A 20,577-nucleotide genomic window follows, 5' to 3' on the forward strand; every position below is an offset into this window, starting at 1 on the left:
CAGCTAAGTCCTACTCAGAGTAGGACCCATTAAAATAAATGAATCTAAGTTAATCATGGCCATTAGTTTCAGTGGATTTACTCTGAACAGGGTAAGCTTCAGAATACAATCCCTAACTATATTGTATCCTGCAAGACTATTTCTTGGCATATATTTAAAGCTTTTGAAATGCATTTTTAAATGTGAAAATGATATAAAGAACAGAGGAATCTTCCTGAATGCCTAGAAGCACTCTCACTGCAATGTCGGCATGTGCTGATGGTTTTCAGAATGGTTTCTCTGTGCTTCCTGATTTGGAAGGTCAAAATGGCACTCGGGTGTCCCTAAGAGGCAATTATTTGTTCCCCTTGGGTGTGTTAAGCGATTGCACTTTCATCTTATCCAGTGAGGCTTAGCAGGCCTGGTGGGTCATGCCCCAGCCAGCTTTGGCTCAGGCTTACGCCTGTAGAGGAATGAGGAAGGTAGTAAGATCAAATGCACCACCTTATACTGCGTTATTGAGGGGGGGGCGCAGAGATTTGTATGCTTCCTCACGTGTAAACTTCTGTTCAGCGGGAAAGAGCCATAGCTCAGTGGTGGAACTGCTTTTCATGCAGAAGCTTCCAGGTTCATCAGTCCTTGGCATCTCCATCATAGGGCTGGGAGTGTCCCCTGTCTGAAATCCTGGAGAGCTGCAGCTGGTCAGCATAGGCAGCATAGAACTAGATGGTGTAAGACAGCTTGCTGTGTTCCTGTGTCTCAAGGGAAGGGTCCTAGTGCAGATGTAGAGCCTTGCATGCAGAATGTTCCCAAGTTCAGCCCCCTGCAGCATCTGGTAGGTCTGGGAAAGGTTTCCACCTGAAACCTGCAGTCGAATTTGTCCCTTTCCTTTATGTCCCCTCTGAGTTCCTCCACATCATCCCTGCTACACTCTGCCGCACATGAAGATCCATCTCCAAGTGTGCCCTCTGGAAAGTGTCCTTCTGCAGTGTTCTTGGGGTTCCCTGATACAAGGCTAAGGGTTTCCTTGGCGGGAGGATGAATATAGGAAGGGGAGAGAATTTAAGAATATATATATATTGTACTGAATGCAGAGAGGGAGATGGGCATCTGGTAAACAAAGCACATCCTCCAAGGCATGTGCACTGCGTCAGAGAAACCTCCAGGTCCTAACCACCCGGTTCCTTTTTCTCTTCTCCTTGTTCCTATCCTTTCGTCTTGCTTTTCTGCAGAATATACAGGAAATGAGAATGACACAGAAAAAGCGACCGAGACCCCTGCAGGTTGCTGGTGTTCTTACTTATTCCCCCCGTTTCACTTCTAAGCTGAGATATCGCTTCATCTCACACATAGCATGAAATGCCAGCATTGCATTATGGCCATTGAAGCTACATTATTATTGTGTTGCTGGGCTTGTTTTCTTCCATTGTGCTTCTTTTTTTTCTTTTTATTGTTTGGTTGTTTCTTGAATGTTCACTTCTTTTCTTTTTATCTCCCATTGGTGATAATTGCAAGATTAAAAGCAGTTTAAAAGGCTGCTTTGAAATGAGACAGTTTGTCAATTGCTTTGATGGTTCAGCCCTCGCTGCATGCAAAGTGAGGGCAGGTTGTTGCGGTCACTTGCAGTGCTCATTGGGCAGCAAATTGCTCCCTTGAATCGAATGGTCAATCAGAAGAGCTGCCTCTTATATAAATTTCCATGTCCCATAACAAGAGGATGGAGGAAGTGCTGGAATGACTTGCCAGCCGATATGTTTGGGGAGGGTCTGTTACATACGCAGCTGTAAAACTCTTGTGACTTGCAGCTGATATTTCCAGGTCTGTTGGAAACGGCTTGGTGGATTTAACATCTCTGCTTGAGACAATTAAACCAAGACTTTCGTTAATTTTAAATTGCACCTTTTATATGAAGTGCTGTACAGGGTAGAAGAATACCTTCTAATTATTCTCATCTTGAACGGCGAAGTTAAAAACTAGCTTTTGAGAACTGTTAAATAATAGAACTAATACTTAATTTTGAAGAAGGCTGTCATCCAATTAAAGAAATCTTAGATTAATTTCTGTGGATCTTGATAGGTTAACTCTGTGTATGTGCATATGAAAGCAATAGTTCCAAAAGGTAAAAAGCGTCCTATTTTTATTTTTTTTAGACTGTAGACGTGTGTCATGGTTAACATCATATTAGAAGAGTTGTGTTGGAATAGCCCATGCAAAGATTGGTCTTCCTAGCTTCATCTTCTCGTCATAGCTTCAGGAAAGGACAGTAGCTCAGTGGAAGGGTATTTACTTTGCATGGAGAAAGCCCCAGGTTCAATCTGTTGTACTGCCAAATTGGGTTGGAAAAGACCCCAGGAGAGTTGCTGCTAGTCAATGCAGAGCTGGAAGGTCCAGTTTTCCAAGTCAGTATGAGGCAGCTTCTCATGTTCAGTAGAAGGAAACTGCTTCCGAATGAGGTAGCTTCCTACATCTGGTGTCTAATTGAGTGGCAATTGTTACTTGGATGGACTGTTGTGTAAATATTTTATTTAAGTGGGAGATGCAGTTTCTGTACTGAAGCTACGGAGGTAGCCTTGGCCTTTTGAAGAGTCTGCTTCTAAAGGAGAAAATCCGGTTTGTGATGACCAAAGGATTGTACCACTTTCCTTCAGCACTGAGTAGGGTCATTCCATCCTTGCCTCAAAAGCCATATTTATTGCATGAGTGGACTTCTTTTGTTCTTTTTGAGTTCTCTACCCCACCCCCCTTGTGCTTGAACATACATGCAAGGTTAACACAAGAATGGGCACTAAACTAACCCGCATGCCAGTTTTAAGAACAAAAGCACAGATGGCACTTTAAACAAACGCGCGCACGCACCTTCCCGAAGCAAACTTGTATGATGCTCAAGATGTCTTCCTTTGCTCCATAAAGGTGGAGAGCTCCGCATGGCCCAGTTCTTCCGAGGCAACTTGGCCGGCTTAATGATCCGCTCTGGTAAACTGGAGAACAAGAAGGTGATTGACTGCCTTTACACCTGCAAGGAAGGACTGGATTTACAGACCTCAGACGGCGTTGGCAAAGGCCTGAAGGTAAACTTGTGCAGCAGAGGGACCCTTGATCCATTGGCAGAACAGAGATCAATTAGGATGACATGTTATGTCTGTCTGTCTGTCTGTGTCTCTCTCTCTCTCTCTCTCTCTCTCTCTCTCTCTCTCTCTCTCTCTCACACACACACACACACACACACACGCACACCTCTCCTTTCTCTAATGAGAGCAGGAATGACGTCTGTCCTGGCACCGCCTGGTGTCTCTAAAGCAGGGGTGCCCAAAAGGAGGAAATCAAGGCCAGGGAGCAGATAGCATGCGCTCCAAGCAGAGCTGAGCTGCTAGGGCAACCACTCCTCCATCTTCCCTGGGGCTACTTAAACCTTGCATGCCCTACAGGAAGCCAGGATCCAGGATGCTCAGACTGTCATTGGGAGGGTATGGGGGGGGGCTTTTGCCACCAATCAGCCTGAGAGGACCCGATTGCTCTGTATTGTAAACTGTCTATTTATTTTAGCATTTTAATTTTGGCCTTGGATCCCTTGGCAGAAAGGCAGTATACAGAAGCAATGACGTAACCTATTGGCCCAGGGACTGCGTTCAAGCCTTGGGCATGGTTAGGAAGGATGTGTTCAGTGCATACATGGGTACACACTTGCCACTCACACACAGCACATGCACTGCACGCTATTTGTTTTTAACTTGTATTGTGTATTACTGTAATGTTTGTTGCTGCTTCAGTTTTCTGTACACCACTTAGAGACACTTCTTGTATAATAAGCAGTGTAAAAATGGTCTAAATAAATATGGAAGATGCATTCGGATTATGTTTTAATTGCCATATTATTGGGGAGCTGCTGCTAGTCAGTGTATACAGAGCTGGATGAGCCATTGGTCTGAAACGGCTCCCTATGTGCCTGGGGTTAATAATCATCCCATAATTTTGCTTGGAATTCTCTTGTATTGGGAGAAGCAAATTGAGGGAGAAGAATTCTCCCCCGCCCCCATACACCTTTCTTCTCTTTACTTGCTGAGGCATGGAGAACTGCGACCTTGCAGTGGCAAGGGGGTTGCGGCAGCATGGAAAATATGCATGCAGAATTAGATGGATTACTGGAGATTTAGCAACCTGCCTGGTCCTGAGGATGTTTTCTTGGATGGTGAAATACACCCACAGTTACTGTGTTGCTACCTTTTCAAGCTAATTGTGGGCAGGCAGGCAGGCAAATCCCAGTTAATAAATTACTCTTTAAGCAGTAACTGTTGAAGAAACATAGAGACAGAGGAAGCTGCCTTATACAGAGTCTGACCATCAGTCCCATTTAGCTCAGTAATGTCCACACAGGTTGGCAACAGCTCTCCAGGATTTCAGACGGGGACATTCCCAGTCCTACCTGGAGAATCAGGTTCTGTGATCCCTGACTTTTGGCCCTTCCCTAAAGACCCAGGGACACAGTCAGTGTGGACTATACTGAGCTAGATGGACCAGCACTCCAGGATTTCAGGCAGGAGTCTCTCCCAGTCCTACCTGGAGATGTTTAGGATTGAAACTGGACCATCTACATGCAGAGCAGATGCTCTACCACTGAGCTACTTTCCCCCTTCCTGTCTCTTCACAGAGGAGTCTTGGTCACAGAATTGCTTTATTTTAGCACTTCCTGGGTCTGATCTCTTTCCTGCCCCTGCCGCCCCTTCTCACTTCTTCTCTCTGCCTGATCTTCCAGATCCACATGAACCCGAGCCAGTCAGTGTTGAGCTTGGAAGGAGATGACATTGACCGGTTTGACAAGGCCATGCAGCACATCGCCTACCTAAACTCCCGCCAGTTCCCCACACCTGGGATCCGGAGGATCAAGATCACAAGCACCGTGAAGTGAGTTTCCCTTTGGGAGCAAGCCATATGAGACTCGGGGTTGTGGGTTTGAGCCCCACATTGGACAAAAGATTCCTGCATTGCAGGGGGTTGTTGTTGTTGTTATTTATTCAACTTATACACTGCCCTATACCCGGAGGTCTCAGGGCATTTCACAACAAGACCACAACATCAAACCAAAAGCAGTAACCCAGTAACATCTGCCCCCCCCAAGCCACATTCTAAAAGGGTGTTGGATGTCAATAAGATCAACCAAAGGACTGGTTAAAAAGGATCGTTTTCGCCTGGCGCTTAAAGGTGTATAATGAAGGCACCGGGCGAACTTCCCTGGGGAGAGCATTCCATTGACGGGGTTGGACTAGATTACCCTCATGGTCCCAACTCTACTCAGTTGTTTTGAAGATGACTCCACATCTCAGGGATAAGATTATTATGGTTATCAAAAGAAACGCCGTGTTGCATCTGCAACAGCACAACCAGATGCCTTCATCTGCCCTAGCTGCAACAAAACATGTCTCTCCCGTATCGGTCTCTACAGCCAAAGCAGGCACTGCAACCTTCCAACAGTTTGACTTCTCCCCCAAAGGAACACTCTTCCATTGTCTTCCAAGACAGACGGCTGCCAACCAATTTTTCAGAAAAGTGACTCAAAGCATCTTGTGGAAGCAAACAAAAACAACCCAAATTACTTGCTAGCAGCATGCATAAAAGGCAGACCCAACTCTGCCTGCCCTATTGAAAAGATGAGGGGAATAAGAGGATCCCCTAAACATACTCCACCCTCCCAAACTGAGGTCCAGAGGCATGGGGGGGAGGATAAAATATATTTGCCAAGCAACTGAAAGCACATAAGGGATGGTACCAGGCGTATCTTCCTGGGGATAGCATTCCACAGATGAGGAGCCACCACTGAGCAGAGAATGAAGACGTTCCATAATGGAGGATGCTGCACTCTTGTTATTTGGGCCTGGCACACACACCCTGTCCTTAAGAGGAGAACCCTCTGAATGTGCCCATGTGTTTTATCTTTATTTAGAGCATTTGTGCCCCACTCTCTATCCAAACCATGGCTTACCTACAGTTAATTAAAACAAGATAGTCCTTGCCTGCAGGCTTCCAATCTGCAGAGCGTGACACTAAAGGGACAGGGAGAGAGGAGAGGAAAAAGCAAACTCAGGCACCAATTCTTATATAGTAGTTATAACCGCCATCTGGCATAGAGACAGCTCAGGGGCAGAGGCAGAGCTGATGTGTGGTTTCTAAGATGATCACTGCCCACATTTCAGACAGGCCCTCTTTCTTACAGTTAGTCCTGTGCTGTGTGCCTTGTCCTCCTGGAATACCTACCGCTTTCTTTCCGGCATTGATGGCACCTTTCCCCCCCTTTTTTTGGCAGGTGTTCCAACGATGAAGCTTGCATCGCCATCCCCTTTGTGGACGGCTACATCATGGTCCTGCAGCCTGAAGAGCCCAAGATCAGCCTGAGTGGCATCAACCACTTTGCCCGCTCAGCTTCGGAGTTTGAGAGCCCCGAAGGGGTCTCCCTTTTCCCTGAGCTTCGCATCATCAGCACCATCACGCGGGAGGTTGAGCCGGAGGGGGAGGGAGATGAGGACCCCACAGGTAAAGCCCACTCACCTAGCTTGTGCAACACATACATGGGCTAGTGGCCTGGGGGCAGGGTCTGATACAGCCCCTGTTTCGAGGGATTATCAGAAAACCTTGGATTTGGGGGAGAGGCTGGGATGGGGGTGGCAGAGAGTAGTAGAGACAAGGTGGGGGAAATGTTGGGCGGAAGGGGCAATGGCTCTTCCAGGTAGGACTGGGAAAGATTCCTTGACTTTGAAACTCTGGGAAGCTGCTGCTGGTCAGTGCAGGCAGAACTGAGCTAGATGGATCAATGGACTGATAAGTGTAAGGCACCTCCTATGTCTTAAAGGAAGGGCCGAGGCTCAGTGGTAGAGCATCTGCTTTGCATGCGGAAGATCCTGTGTTCCTTTCCTAGCATCTCCAGGAAGGGCTAGTAGAGACTGAAGTCCTAGAGCGCCAGTGTCAGTCACACAGGCAATACTAAGCTTGATGGGGCCAGTGGCTTGATGGGACTCAGTCTAAGGCAGCTTCCTAATGTACGAAACATTCAAGGGTCTAGTCCGGAAGCAAGCCCTTAGGCAAATGGGTGAGCCCTGTGCCTGGCAAAAGCTTGGAAGCAACGAAGACTCTCTGTGTGTTTTCCTGCCCTCCTGAGCTTCTCCTCCTCCCCCTCCTTTGCAGTCCAAGAATCACTGGTGTCTGAGGAGATCATGCACAACTTGGATACCTGCGAGGTTACGGTGGTTGGTGATGAGCTCAGCCAGGAGCAAGAGAGCTTGGAGGTCGACATGGTCCGGCTGCAGCAGAAGGGGATGGAGATGAGCACTTCCAACCTGGGCATGATCATTACCGGTATTGCACTTTCTTCCTCTGTACCTGAATGTGCTTGAAATCCTAATTGCATTAATAAGGCAAAGACCCCAGAGATACCAAGAGATGACTTAAAGTCTTAAATATATTTCAGTTTAAAGTCACAGTGATAAACCATTTTCTGAGCTGGCTGGTATTTACAAAACTGAAAGCAAGCCTTTTTAAAATGTTATTTACATTTCCCCGGAGGTCCCCTCAAAAATACATTATGAAAACCTGTATTCCTGTACATAAACATTTAACAATATACATCTGCAAAACACATTCTTATTAAGTGATCCACAAGTTTGCATAAACCTTTGGAACTGGTCTTTGGTTTTCAGGAGAATTTGTAGGCAAAATTAAGCTCCTCCATTCTCTTACAAAGGTGTCTTTGTGCTTTGTTCCTCTTGTGTGAGAGCAAGAATAAGGCATCCATGCTTCCTCTTAAAGGTGGCTTGATCTCTCATCAGAGAAACAGTGGGCTGTATCCAGTGTCAGTCCTGCTTAGAGTGGACCCATTGAAATCAATGTGTTCAACTCACTTGGCTCCATTAATTTCAAGGGGTCTAGACTTAGTTGGAGATAATGCATAGTGTCTCACTTGTTCATCAGCCAAGACAGCTCTGCCTTAATGGCAGCATTCAAGTGCCACAAGAATCGCCACAGAATAAGAGCAGGGGACATTTTTGTTAGGCCAGACATGGAGTTCCTGTCCCCTCTTCCTCTCCACTTAGCTGGGATGTTTAAAGCATTGGTACTGGTTAGATAGGCATATGATTCTGATATGTCAAAGGGCAGTTCTGTGGACCCCTTTCGCACCAGGGATGGAGAAGCCTGTGAACCTCCAGATGTTGTTGGACTCCCAGCTCCCATCAGCCCCTGCCAGCATGGCAGGAATCAGGGTCCAAGTCCAGTAACATCTAGAGAGCCACAGGTTCCTCAACCCTGCTGCAAACAAGCCAGGAAGCATGCTATTCTCTGTGGTTCCCCTTTTCATTTGATCCGGAACACTGTGGTTCAACAGCTTTGGAACATGCAACGTCAAACCACAGCTTACTGTCTTGGCTTGTTTTCAACCCATTAACCATAATTTGCTATACTTTCCCAGTTCGGGTTAAACAGGAAACTATGCTTAATGGAATACTTCCTCGTTTATTCCATTAATTTATTAAAAATATTTCTTAAACCATAATTTATTAAAGACAATAATGTAAATCCTTCATCTCAATTAACATGCAATATAGAATGTTTAAGGCGCCTTATGTAGCTGAAGGTTTTATATTGGTATTTTTACCTCCCCAGAATATTTTTCATGTTCTTGACAGATTTCTGCTGTAACCAGTATTGGGGGCTACATTTCAGGTGGGGTGGGGGTACTTAGGTAGCAGTTTGGATGTTTTGTATAAAAATGCAACTTTCATATAAATGAGAGACAGCTGCCCCCATCCCAGTGCCCTCACCAACATTTTGTGTTACCTCTAGGGGTTGATACTATGGCCAGCTATGAGGAGGTTTTGCACTTGATTCGCTACCGCAATTGGCACGCAGTGTCTCTGTTTGACCGCAAGTTCAAGCTGGTATGTTCGGAGCTGAATGGGCGCTACGTCAGCAATGAATTTAAAGTGGAGGTACGTCAGCAAATGTTGGATTCAGGAGGTCTACAGGGACTCCTAGGGGTGTATTGAGGAACTGGGCCCATTAGCTGAAACACCAGCTAATGCCACAGAGAGAGCTAATGTGCATCACAAGTTGAAATATAAAGCTGCCTCACGCAGAGTCCAATTGCTAGTCCATCTGCAAGGAGAGGGTGCCCCTTAACGTGACATTTTGTCAGTAATGGTTTTTATCCTTTTTTAAAAAAGAAGCTGCTAACTGATTCAGAAACACCTTTTTAGTCAATTGAAACAGTTGTCGCAGCCCTGGTGATGCTCATTTTATGAAGCATCTAGCTGCCGTACAGAAAATTATAGTGGATCCTTTCTGTAGGATTACAGCAGAACATGAAAAGAGCCTTGCTGATGGGTCTGGCCAAAGGTCCACCCGCTCTACTAGCTTGGTCCCACGGTAGCCTACCGAAGGCCTATATTGGCAGTGCTCTCCCCACTTGCGATTTCCAAAAACTGGCCTTAAGGGGCATCCTCCTTCCAATAATGGGAGTTAGCCCTCATAGTCCTTGTGGCTCATAGCCATTGAAATCTTTCCTTGTGAGTTTGTCAGATCCACAAAGTCCTTCCTTTGGTCCTCAATTTTCCACCATTCTGCTTCATTGGGTGACCCTACTGGGTCCTACTATTATGAGTCGGGTGTATGTAGAAAACTGGATGCGGAAATGAGGGGGCTAGTTCTCACTCAGCTAATCCCAAATTTATTTTTCCTTTTTCTCTTCCCACTTGCCTGTCTTTTGTTTCACCAGGTAAACGTGATCCACACCGCCAACCCTGTGGACCATGCCAGCCACATTGCAGCGCAACCTCAGTTTGTACAGCCCGTCCACCATTCCTTTGTCGACCTCTCTGGCCACAACCTGGCTAGCCCTCACCCAGGATTTTCAGGTAAGGGCTCGTCCTGCCTTGGATGAACCTCCTTTGACAACTGCTCTGCCCCCTCCAACCCACTCAGATAAAATCCTCTTCAGAGAGGCTCTTTTGCCACTTAGGAGAGGCAGATCTCTGGCTCTCTTCCCAGAGGTGGCTGATATATCAGTCTAATTGCATCCGAGCAGCACTTAATGTCTTGGGGGATATGAAATTCAAGTCTTCCTATGAGGCACAGATAGCCTGCTAGATTTCTTTAAAAGTAGCCTTAGTTTATTTTAAAAAAGAAAAAAGGAATTACAGCCTGTTTCTCCTTGAGCTCTCGGGAAAGAGGGAGCTCTTTCTTTCCTTTTTTAAATGATTGCCAAGCCTGATGTTGGGATTTCACTGAAAGGTTACACTGTATGGAGTTACTTGTGGGCATTCCTTGGCCCCAACACACTTAGCACAGCCTTCATCAGCCCCAGGGGTGGGGGAAGCTGATGGGAATTGTAGTCCCAAAAGATCCAGAGGGCATCAGATTAGCTGAACTAAGCTTTCTCTGCCATCTGTGAACAAGAGCACAATTTGTTTGGCAGTTTCAATAATGGAGAATCAGGAAGAGGCTGGCAGAATAATTCATAAACCAGTGAAGGGAGCCCGGGATGGGCATTCATAACCAGAGACTGTGGGTTCCAGACACCTTTTGACGTCTGCCCCTTAGCAGCCTTGTCATGAGGCTGGGCCTCAATGAGAACCATTAGCCTTGGAAGTTGGAGTGAAGCAGTTAGGAGCAGCTTATGCTTCAGAAATGTAGATGAGTTGACTGTACAGTTGCTTGGGAGCTAGTATACCTTTTTGTAACTACGTGTGATAAACATGCAAACTGAGCAAGCAGCATTTGGGGGGTGGGGGGTTTCCCGTATCATGCACATAGTGTGATTCTCTAGTACTTCCTTCTCCAAAAAAATCCTGTGTAGTCCTAGAAAAATTCCCCTGATCTCCTCACCACTCTGGGTAAGGAAGTACATGGCATGTGCTGCCTGCTTCTTCCTCTTCTGTTACTATCTAACTGCAATCTGCCTCCGTCTTCCTACCCTCTCCTAGTGGTCCCAAGCACTGCCACTGTTGTGATTGTGGTCTGCGTCAGCTTCCTAGTATTCATGATCATCCTGGGCGTGTTCCGGATCAGAGCTGCCCACCAGCAGACAATGCGGGACCAGGATTCTGGGAAGGAGAACGAGATGGACTGGGACGACTCAGCCTTGACCATTACTGTCAACCCCATGGAGGTAAGGCTTGTGCGGTGTTGTGGGTTTCTCTGTGTGGGTTCCCTCCCTTCCTCTTCCCCCTCCTTTCGCTCTTGCACTTTATCCAAGAGGGCAGGGTACAGATTCCTCTGGGGCTTCGTTCTTCAATAGGTGGTCCAAAGTTTGCATCGTGCCTGCTGAGCTTCTACATCCAGCCCTCCAAGGGAGCCCACCCTTATCTCACCATCATTGGCATTCCTCTGCCACCAGCGCTCCAGCATCTTCCTCTGGCTTTACTTTAAAGGCCCTGTATGTGAGAGGCGGGCCTGATGCTAAAGTTCATGAAGCATTTCACCCTTCACTAATTGATTTGAAAAGGGTGGTGGTGGTAGGGACATCATTCGGACCTCCAGGCCTCTCTGGCTGGTCCTCAGCACTCTTCCCAAGCCACACCCCTCACTGGCTCTCCCCGAGTGCCTTTATCCCTGAATGGGATGCAATCTAAAGGGAGCCAGCTCTTGGAAGTTGTACAGGCAAACACACCAGCAATTGACGTCTCTCAAACACAAGACTGCTGTATCCTGAGCCAACTGAACTTTCCAAAAGTGCCCCTCAGCTCGTTCTCTACCTGAACATCCCTGGCTTCTGGCCAGCATGAAACATCTACTTGGGCTGACCAGACTCTGGAACTCAACTGCTCTCTCCTTCCCCTGGACAAGAGATTGCCTGTTGCTGAACTCTGTAGGAGAGGTGCACCACCCTGCCTGCATTTGGAGCTGCGTTGGCCTTCGGCTGGAGTCATGGGCTTGTATTTTCTGCCTGTGTGGAGAAGAGCAAGCCAGAGGAGACTGGTAGAAGAAAGGACTTGGGTAGAAAGCCTCAGAAGTAAAACAACAACATCACAATGGGTCATTGCTTGTGGGCTTCCCATTTGTGAGAACAGCATGGCCCTTCTTACCCGTTTATAAAGTATTTACCACTCTTTCAGTAAAAAAAAAATATTTATCAAAGTGGATTGCAACAAAAACGCGTGAAAGCAAAAGTTTAAAACAGGCATCAATTAACTATTGTGGAAATATGGCTTCTTCATTGCCTGCCTAAGCCTAGCAGAATAGACAAGTTTTCAGTAGGCATTTAAAAGTTGCAACAGAAGGTGCCTTGCATTATGTCATATTCGACTAAACATCTACTCCGAATATACCCCTTGAATCTAATTGAACTAAGTACAGTGGTACCTCTGGATACGAACGGGATCCGTTCCAGAGCCCCATTCGCATCCAGAAGCGAATGCAACCCGCGTCTGCGCATGTGCATGTCGCGATTCACCGCTCCTGCGCAGGCGCGTGACGTCATTTTGACCGTCTGCACATGCATGAGCGGTGAAACCCGAAAGTAACGCATTTCGTTACTTCCAAGTTGCCGCGGAGCGCAACCCGAAAGCGCTCAACCTGAAGCACATTCAACCCAAGGTATGACTAGTTTTTTATTATTATTACTGTACTTATTTATCTCCTGCCTTTCCTCCCTGACTGGGACTAAAGGCAGCATTCACAAACTGAAACAATTCAGATAAAATTCAAAAAGCTAGAATCATACAAAAGGCAGTAAGTTGAAATGTAATCATTCTCTAATAGGATTCAAATGGTATAAAAGGTAAATCTGTTAAAACACAGATAGCAAACAAGCAGAGCACTGTTCCTTAAAAAACAACCCCTGCCCAGTGGCCTCTCTTAATGTCAGTGGGGGCTGCTCCAAGTAGAACTAGCATTGGTTGCAATGCCATTCATCCTTTTTTTTGGTCTTTGTTTTACTTGCACAGACATACGAGGACCAGCACAGCAGCGAGGAGGAGGAGGAAGAAGAGGAGGAGGAGAGCGAGGATGGGGAGGAGGAGGACGACATCACCAGCGCTGAGTCCGAGAGCAGTGACGAAGAGGAGGGGGAGCGGGAAGAGGACCAGCAGAACGTGAACAGGCAGCAGCAGCTAGAATGGGATGACTCCACGCTCACCTATTGATCCCAGCTCCCTCCGCTGTTGTATGTCTCTCTCTGTCTGTCTCTCTGTCTCTCTCCTTTGTTCTTCTGCCCTAGAAGACTCCGCGGCAAAACCACTCCATCGCTCCTGAGAATCCATGGCGTGAACAGAGTCGCTTAGGCCCCCAGAGCTGACCACCACCCCCCTCCCTAGACCCTCTGTCCTGGTGTCCTGTCTCTTCTTTCCTGGCTAATCTCGCCAATCAAAATCTCGCACCTCTAGAAATTTATTTAGTACCTATTTCTCCCTCACCTCACAATGACTGGATTATTTTTATTTCTACTCTGCAAGGAACTGCCTTGTGCTATCTGTCTCTTTCACTCACACACACACACACTCCTTGTGTCATCTCATTTAAGGGACGTGACCAGCCCTCTAGTCATTGCACACGCTAGACCATGATTTTGAGGTTTTTTTAATCTTATTTTTGGTCTGGCACTAGGCTTCTGGCGTCGTTTCTCATGCTTTCTTGTTGGGGTGGTTGAGTGTAAAATAATAATAATAATGATGATGATGCCAGGATCCTTCTCTCACAAAAAGATTAACTTTTTTAAAACTTTTGGGTCGGATTTATTATTATCATTTTTATTATTATTATTATTTTGTGGCTTGTTACATCCCTGTGATTCTTCTTCTTCTTCTTTTTAAATGCATTTCTTTTCCTCCTCCTGAACTCTAGTGCATGTGTAAAGTGGCAGAATGAGGTTAACTATGTTAGAAGATTTAACAGACTTTTTAATATTTTGTAAATAATCTTGGAATTATGTAATTACGTCATTTGTGGTAGTGAAAACGGGGAAAGGGGGGAGGGGGGACACAAGCCATGCTAGGGTTTTAAAATCAAAAATCATGCCGCATGATGTAATAATAAGGTTTTGGGTTTTCCTCCCCCAAAAAAATTCCTGCAGCAGCAGCATGGGGCAAGTTTAATTAGTGTAGAGGAAAAGCTAACGATGATCCAATGGCATTGGATTAGACTGCCATCTTCTCTCTGGCACAACTCTACTGATGGGTTTCTCCCCTTTTTATTTTTTTATATTTTATTGTTGTGGGAGGGGGGTTGCAAAAAATGATTTGACCATGAAGGCATCTTCATGGACCCCCCTTTTTTTCTGGGTCCAACTGTCCTGCCTCTTGCATTCTGGGTCCTGGTCTGTTTCAGTTTTAGGGACAGTAAGGTGGGCTGGCCAGATCACACAATTTCTTTTGCACAAAGGGAGACAGCCCAGTTGGACCACTTGGGCCTGGTGCTCTCTCTGGGTTGCACACTACTAGTCACGCGGGTGGCTCGGTTGATTGTAGAAGGACAGTGTCGCAGGAAGGGTGCTTCTGTCTTGGCTGCCTGTCTTAAGTCGTGAACTTGAATATACATTTTGGAGAGGAGGAGGTCAGGTCGACTTTCCTTGCTGGCATCATTCCTGTTTTTTTTTTTTTAAACAAACACTCCTGTCCATTCCCTGTAGCTCCTTTGGTACAATTAACGTGGGGATGTTGGGTCTCTTTTTATTAAGCTTCCGTTCTCTTTCGGTCGTTGTTTACACTGAACATATGCGCTACCTTTCCGTCAAAACTAGGGCATAAGCTATTCCCAGTGGTGACCTTGTGAATACTCTTTAATTAAGCAGTTTAGTCCACAAGGTTTGGAGACGGGGCAGGGGGTTGTCGGTGGGAAGACCATGCCCAGTAAAATGTTTTGCCTGAATTTGGAAGGGACCAGAGTGGTTTTCCGAAAAGCAAGTTATGACCCCGATGGCAGTGGTGAGTGCTGGGCTTTTCATTAGGCATGTGGTCCTCCCTCTCCTCTGGTTTAACTTTTTAAAAATTACTATTCCTTGAGAGAGCCTCGAGTTTATTGCTTTTACAATTGATTTATTCCCCTGAAGGGGTGTTCTGCTGAAGCTTTTATTTGTTGTGTGGGTTGCCTGCTAAGGTGAGCCAAGTTCTGACCGGCTGCTTTGCATGAGGGGGAAAAAATCTGGCTGCATTGCAGTTTTTGGAGTTTGAGCATTGGATTCAGCAGGGCCGGGGGAGAATGTTGGTTGCTGGGATGTCTGTTTGTGGGGAGGCGGAGGGCTTGATCCAGGTGGTTGGAGACAGCAGTGAGGAAATAGAGTGAGACCTCCCCTCATTGGTAGAGTGTCTGCCTTGAATGCAGAAGGGCTGCAGCTTCAATCCCCTGTGGCATCTCCAGGTAGAGCTAGGGATGTCCCTCCTGAAAGTCCTGGGAAGGCACTGCCAGTCAGTACAGATATTACTGAGCTAGATGGCTGGCTTGGGATAAGGCAGCTTCCTGCAAGATGCTTCTGGACCTGGCATTTTTAATCTCTTACTACCTAGCAGCAGGGTTTGTTTTTGCGTAGGGATGGGGACCTTGCAGCACTCCCGATGTTGCTGGGCTCCTGCCCCACAGCCAGCATGACCAGTGGTCAGGGATGATGGGAGCTGTGTCTGCAGGGGCAGAGTCCCCATCCCTAAGTTAGAGGCAAGTCTCTCTGGAGTGCCTTTTACAATAGGGTGGACCTGACAATAGGGAAAGGCTAAGCCCCAAACAACTTGGCTCATTCCTGCTCACTTTGGGGGTGTGGGGGGGTTGTTTAATTGCAAAATGTTAAGGGGCAAGGAAATTGGTTTTGACCACTGTTACAAGTGCTAGTTTGAAGTAAAACAAAACAAAACGGGAAAACTTTTAACATATGTCCAAGTTGCCCTGTGCTTTAAATGTCACTGTGTAGAGAAGACTCCTTAACCCTCTTTTTCATGATACCATCACTGTAGCAGCTGTATTTTAGAGACTGTAAACCTGATCATGACTCTCTCTCTCTCTCTCTCTCTCTCTTTTAAATGCTAATGCTGAAAGGTTGTACACTTTTTCTGATGCAGTATGTAGCCATCATGGATCTAACATTTCAGATGTGTATATTGGTAAATAGGTCAAGTTTGGGGGGGTGGGGAGTCTGAGCTACAATAAATTTCTGGTTCTAAATTTTTCTTTTGTTATTGTCTAACTTTCTGCCTCTTTGTTAGGCCTCTGAGCTGATTTCTTTCTATGCATTTTTTTAATCCTATATTGTTTAGGAAACAAAATGTATAAGTGTTTTTTCTGACAGCTTCTTAAAAGAAATGGAGGCTATAAGCATTGCACCTTGGTAACATAGATTTGGAAGCAGGATCTGATGACGGTATCCTCTCAAGTTCTTTTGTGTTTGTACAGATAAGGGCCGTAACTCAGTTGTAGAGCATCTGCCTTGCAAGCAGAAGGCATGGCCAGGTATGGTTGCCTTAAACCCTGGAGAGCAGCTTCCAGACTGTGTTGACAATACTAGATGGCCCCCTGCTCTGGCTCATTATAAAACAAGGTAGGTCTTTGAAAAGTTTTGGTCCCAGAAAAGGAAATTTAAGTATATCAAAAGTCTTCAGTTTTGCAAAAAGGCAGTTTGGAACCTGGGTGTTGAGGCATCCTTGCTCATTCTGCCTTTTGCAAAAATCTGTAAGCTGGTCACATGTTGAACATTATTATTAGTGGCCCTTGCAGCGTACCAACAAGACAGTTCAACTGCTAATAAGAAATGACAAGGACACACCTTAACAAAAACAGCTATATTTCAGTCCCCAAACCAAGCACCTGAAATCACATGTAAACCTTTATAAATGCAAATCTTTGGCTTAAGCCCCCACATAGGAACAAAAAACAGTTCAGAATTGGCTTGTACGTAGTACCTCAAGGCTGCTTTCTTTACAGTTATTGGCTAAGTATAAGTGAAACAAAAAAATTACCTAGCACAGTGACTAGGCAAAGTGTAAGAGTTTTGATCTTTATTACAACCATGCAAGTAAAGCATTGCAGGAGACACTGTCACCTGTAGCATTTCTTTCTTTCTTTTTTTATAGAGGTGAGGGTGCATGTGTTACACAAAAGAATCCAGAAAAGAAAGGCATCAAATCCTCCTCCTAGAGAGCCCAGCTCTTCCGATTTTGGAGGTTTTCACACTACAAATATCTCTGTTCAACCGGTGAACAAGTAAAGTATATCTAGCACACGCTTTATCAGTATAAAATACACAACACGCAAAACCACACATACCCCTTTCAAAGCCATCCTTTTAAAATGCACGTGCTGGAAGGATGCTGCTAACTGCTTTGCCCAAAGGCCCAGTCCTCTCACTGCTGAGAGGCCAAAGCAATCGTGAAGTTACAGAATGCCTATACAAGGACCTCCTGTAATCCATGAATGGACTCACAAACACACATAAACAAAGATGTGCAGGAGGAATAGCTTTCCAGCAAGAAAAGACTCAAGCAGTCGCATAAATAGCCAAGAAGTTGGAAACCTTTTCTTGGAGGGTCCATTTCAAAGGATGGGCAGGTGCTGGGGGCTTCAGCCCCCCCCCCAAATAAAATATTGAGAGGGGGTGCCACTGTTGGGCCCCATCTCCCCGCCCTACAGTGAGGGTGAACATCACAAGTTGCAGCCCAGTTGTGGAGAGGGGCACAGCTCTCTGCCGCCAACTCTTCACTCCCAGGAAGCTGTCTTGGCAGCTCCCTGACAGGCCAAAGCCAGGCTCCAATGGGAGCCTGTTGAGGCACAACTCTGTGTGCCTGGCAGGTAGATAAAAAAGGTTTAGAGAACTATTGCCTGTTGTCCTTGGACACATTGTGAGCCAGCCAGTTGACTTTGGTTTTCCAGCTCTCCCGCAGGGCTTCGTTAAACTTGAGCTGGAAGTGTTTCCTCGCCTCTTCATCCGTCTTCCCTAATGCCAGCGAGTCCTAAGGAAGGAGGAAAAAGGAGCTAATTTTTTTGTTTTATTTTCAGTTCAGTTTCTTACCTGCCCTTCACCATAAGGTCCCAGCAAACAAAAACACAGTATTAAAAACAATTTAAGACAGGGGTTCTCAAACTGGTCAGTGGACCACAGCATTGTCCATGCTCCATATCCTCATTGATTTTTAACTCTGTTTTTATTGCTGCTTTCATTTCATACATATTATAGTTTGTTGTGTTCTATGGAATAGTAAACACAGTACAAAATGTAAGAAATGAAGCTGCAAAAAACGTGATTGAAAATTGTGCAGCACCTAACAATTGCTATGGCAGACAAAAATATTCAGTGGTCCGTGGGGGGGGGCGGATTTTTGGGGAAAACGGGGTCAGCCTGCTGTAAAGGTGGGTCCTTGCCTGACCTTAAGGTTCCCTTGTGACCTGCCTCTCTCTCACCTTGAGATACTGGATGTCTTTGGAGCAGCTTAGCTCTGGCAGCCCCGCTGCTTTCATCAGTGCAAACAGGTGTAGAAAGAGGAGGCCGTGGCATCGGAGGATCATGTAGGCTCTTTCGCAGTACTCTCTGAATCTGGAAGGAAAAAGCTATGAAATGGAAGTGAATGGAAGGGAGGACAATGCCCCCTCCCTAATAAATAAATTGTGCAACTTAATTTCACTAGGATTTGCACTAGATACAATTCAGGAACAATTGTACACACCAACAGTCTGCAACATATACATGGGACAACTCATGGGCTTCATAGACCACTTAGTACAGCCCATTGCCAGAAGCAAACTGTCTACATTTGCTTGTTTGTATAGACAGTGTGTCATTAGTTAGATAATACCACTGATTTATTAATTGCCTTCTAAACCATAGTCTCAAGGTGTATTACATGGAAGTTAATTAAAAGCAGTTTAAAACACAAAAACAACGAATACATTTAAAACAAGACTAAAAATCCATTCATCAAGTGTGTGTGTGGGGGGGGTGTCTTCAACTGTTTCCGAAAGTGCAGATAGTGGGTTCCTGCCATATCTCGAAATGCCCTGCTCTGAGATACTGCAAAATGCACTTCAGAAGCCTTTGGAACTTGCAAGAGAAACTCTCCCGCAGACTGCAGCAATCTACTGGGTGTGTAAGGCACAAGGCAGCTTCTCAAGTAACCTGGTTCTGAGCTGTATACAGAATGCGGTATAGGTGTATTTTTGTCTTTTTAATGGTGGTATCCAATGTTAGGCCCATTAACTTCAGTAGGTCTGCTCTGAGTAAGACTCTCATTGGGTGCAGCCCATAAATTTCCTCCCATGTGTATGTGTTAATACACACCCAGATTTTACACACAGACCCTCACTGTGCGTGCGCATATACCTTTTACACAAAACATCCGTTGTATATAGTCCATCTCTCTGGCTTTGTTTCTCAGTTACCAGCTGCTCCCAACCCTGGACACAAAGCCCTTGATTCCACCCTAAGCCCCAGGCAAATCGGGGAGGAGAGGGAAGGGGAGAGCCCGGCCAGAGCAAATCGGGGGTAACTTTCAAAGCAACACAGAGCATCCTTTACCGTTCAAACTTCTCGCTGTTGCTGGTTTTGCCCTGCTGGATCACGTGGACAAAGTCGTAGGTCAAGATGAAAGGGACCCGTTCACGATTGATCCCGAACTTGGTCTTGAAATTTCCCAGGAAGTGGCCAAAATCAATGTGAAACAGCTGGGAACAAATGGGGGGGGGGGGAGAGCAGGTTAGGGCTTCTAATTGCAAGCCTGGCAGCATCGTCCCAACGGCCTAGAATTTCCCAGCACAGAAGAGAGACCCTACTTGCACCATTCTAAAAACCAATAAATTCTGCACTAAGAAATTACACAATAGGTAGTGCAAACCTTAAGCAGATCTGCCATTTACAGCAACTGGTATTCAGAAGCATTACTGCCTCCGACAGTGGAGGCAGAGAATAGCCCTCATGGCCAGTGGCCATTAGCAGCCCCCTCCACGAATTTGTCCAATCCTCTTTTAAAGCCATCCTTGTTGGATGCAAATTCTATTGGGGGAGGGGATTTTATCTAGCCGCTGTCTCCATGCCATGCATAAATTTGCAAGCTGCTAATGTGTAGCCTCTTCGTTGCCTTTTTCTCTTAAAAAAGTCCCTAATGCTGCAACCTCCTTCTGGGAGAGTTTGAAAGCCACTGCAGAAGCCTTCCTTATCGGTATAAAACTACTTCACGGGTGTTGAGAGGATTCCAAAAGAGGTGGGAAGAAATTAACCAGCTGCATCGCCCCTTGAAGGCGTATCAGATTGCCGATACCTGGCCGTTCTCTCGGATCATGATGTTGTCACTGTGGCGGTCTCCAATGCCAAGCACGTAGGTGGCCACGCAGTATCCAGCACAGGAGAGTGTGAATTCCTCAATGGCTCGGTCCAGCGCATCACTACACAAAAGGCAGGGAACAAAAACCCACTGAAGATAAGCTGGAGCTCATCCTTGCTCATCCCTGCTCCATCATGAAGTTCACTGGATGCTTCCCTAATCTACCTCTCAGGGTTGTTTGTGGGTAAAATGGGGAGGTGGTGAAACCATGTATGCTGTTGCCTCGAGTTCCTTGGTGGGACATAAATCAAATGACTCAAAATAACAATGGAGTGAGCTAGGTCAGAGAACATGGCCAACTTCTCCATGGCTTCACATACACCATATACATTTA

At 46.0% G+C, this 20,577-nt stretch overlaps 2 protein-coding genes and 1 long non-coding RNA gene across 7 annotated transcripts in view; 1 reads left to right on the forward strand and 2 right to left on the reverse strand.

The window, feature by feature from the left end:
• Positions 1-14,547, forward strand: part of CLSTN1 (calsyntenin 1) — a 58,434-nt gene extending 43,887 nt beyond the window's left edge. For 2 of the 3 annotated variants that reach the window (XM_081923531.1, XM_081923532.1), the window contains 9 exons: positions 1,212-1,262; positions 2,890-3,047; positions 4,730-4,878; positions 6,275-6,501; positions 7,150-7,320; positions 8,803-8,948; positions 9,734-9,872; positions 10,941-11,125; positions 12,903-14,547. In XM_081923531.1, coding sequence (XP_081779657.1) covers positions 1,212-1,262; positions 2,890-3,047; positions 4,730-4,878; positions 6,275-6,501; positions 7,150-7,320; positions 8,803-8,948; positions 9,734-9,872; positions 10,941-11,125; positions 12,903-13,100 — 1,424 coding nt within the window. In that variant the 3' untranslated portion in view covers positions 13,101-14,547. The remainder of the gene's footprint in view (positions 1-1,211; positions 1,263-2,889; positions 3,048-4,729; positions 4,879-6,274; positions 6,502-7,149; positions 7,321-8,802; positions 8,949-9,733; positions 9,873-10,940; positions 11,126-12,902) is intronic. The other variant, XM_081923533.1, reaches the window with a different exon arrangement.
• The window catches only part of LOC309377010, a 182,052-nt gene that overhangs the window by 114,125 nt on the left and 47,350 nt on the right, over positions 1-20,577 (reverse strand). The window lies entirely within an intron of this gene.
• Positions 16,701-20,577, reverse strand: part of PIK3CD (phosphatidylinositol-4,5-bisphosphate 3-kinase catalytic subunit delta) — a 50,893-nt gene continuing 47,016 nt past the window's right edge. For all 3 annotated transcript variants that reach the window (XM_081923505.1, XM_081923504.1, XM_081923506.1), the window contains 4 exons: positions 20,181-20,304; positions 19,442-19,587; positions 18,331-18,463; positions 16,701-17,882 (listed from right to left, as the gene is read on the reverse strand). In XM_081923505.1, the coding sequence (XP_081779631.1) occupies positions 17,745-17,882; positions 18,331-18,463; positions 19,442-19,587; positions 20,181-20,304 (541 nt within the window). In that variant the 3' untranslated portion in view covers positions 16,701-17,744. The remainder of the gene's footprint in view (positions 17,883-18,330; positions 18,464-19,441; positions 19,588-20,180; positions 20,305-20,577) is intronic.

This window comes from Podarcis melisellensis, assembly GCF_964234715.1.
Source record: "Podarcis melisellensis genome assembly, chromosome: 8".
NCBI lineage: Eukaryota > Metazoa > Chordata > Lepidosauria > Squamata > Lacertidae > Podarcis > Podarcis melisellensis.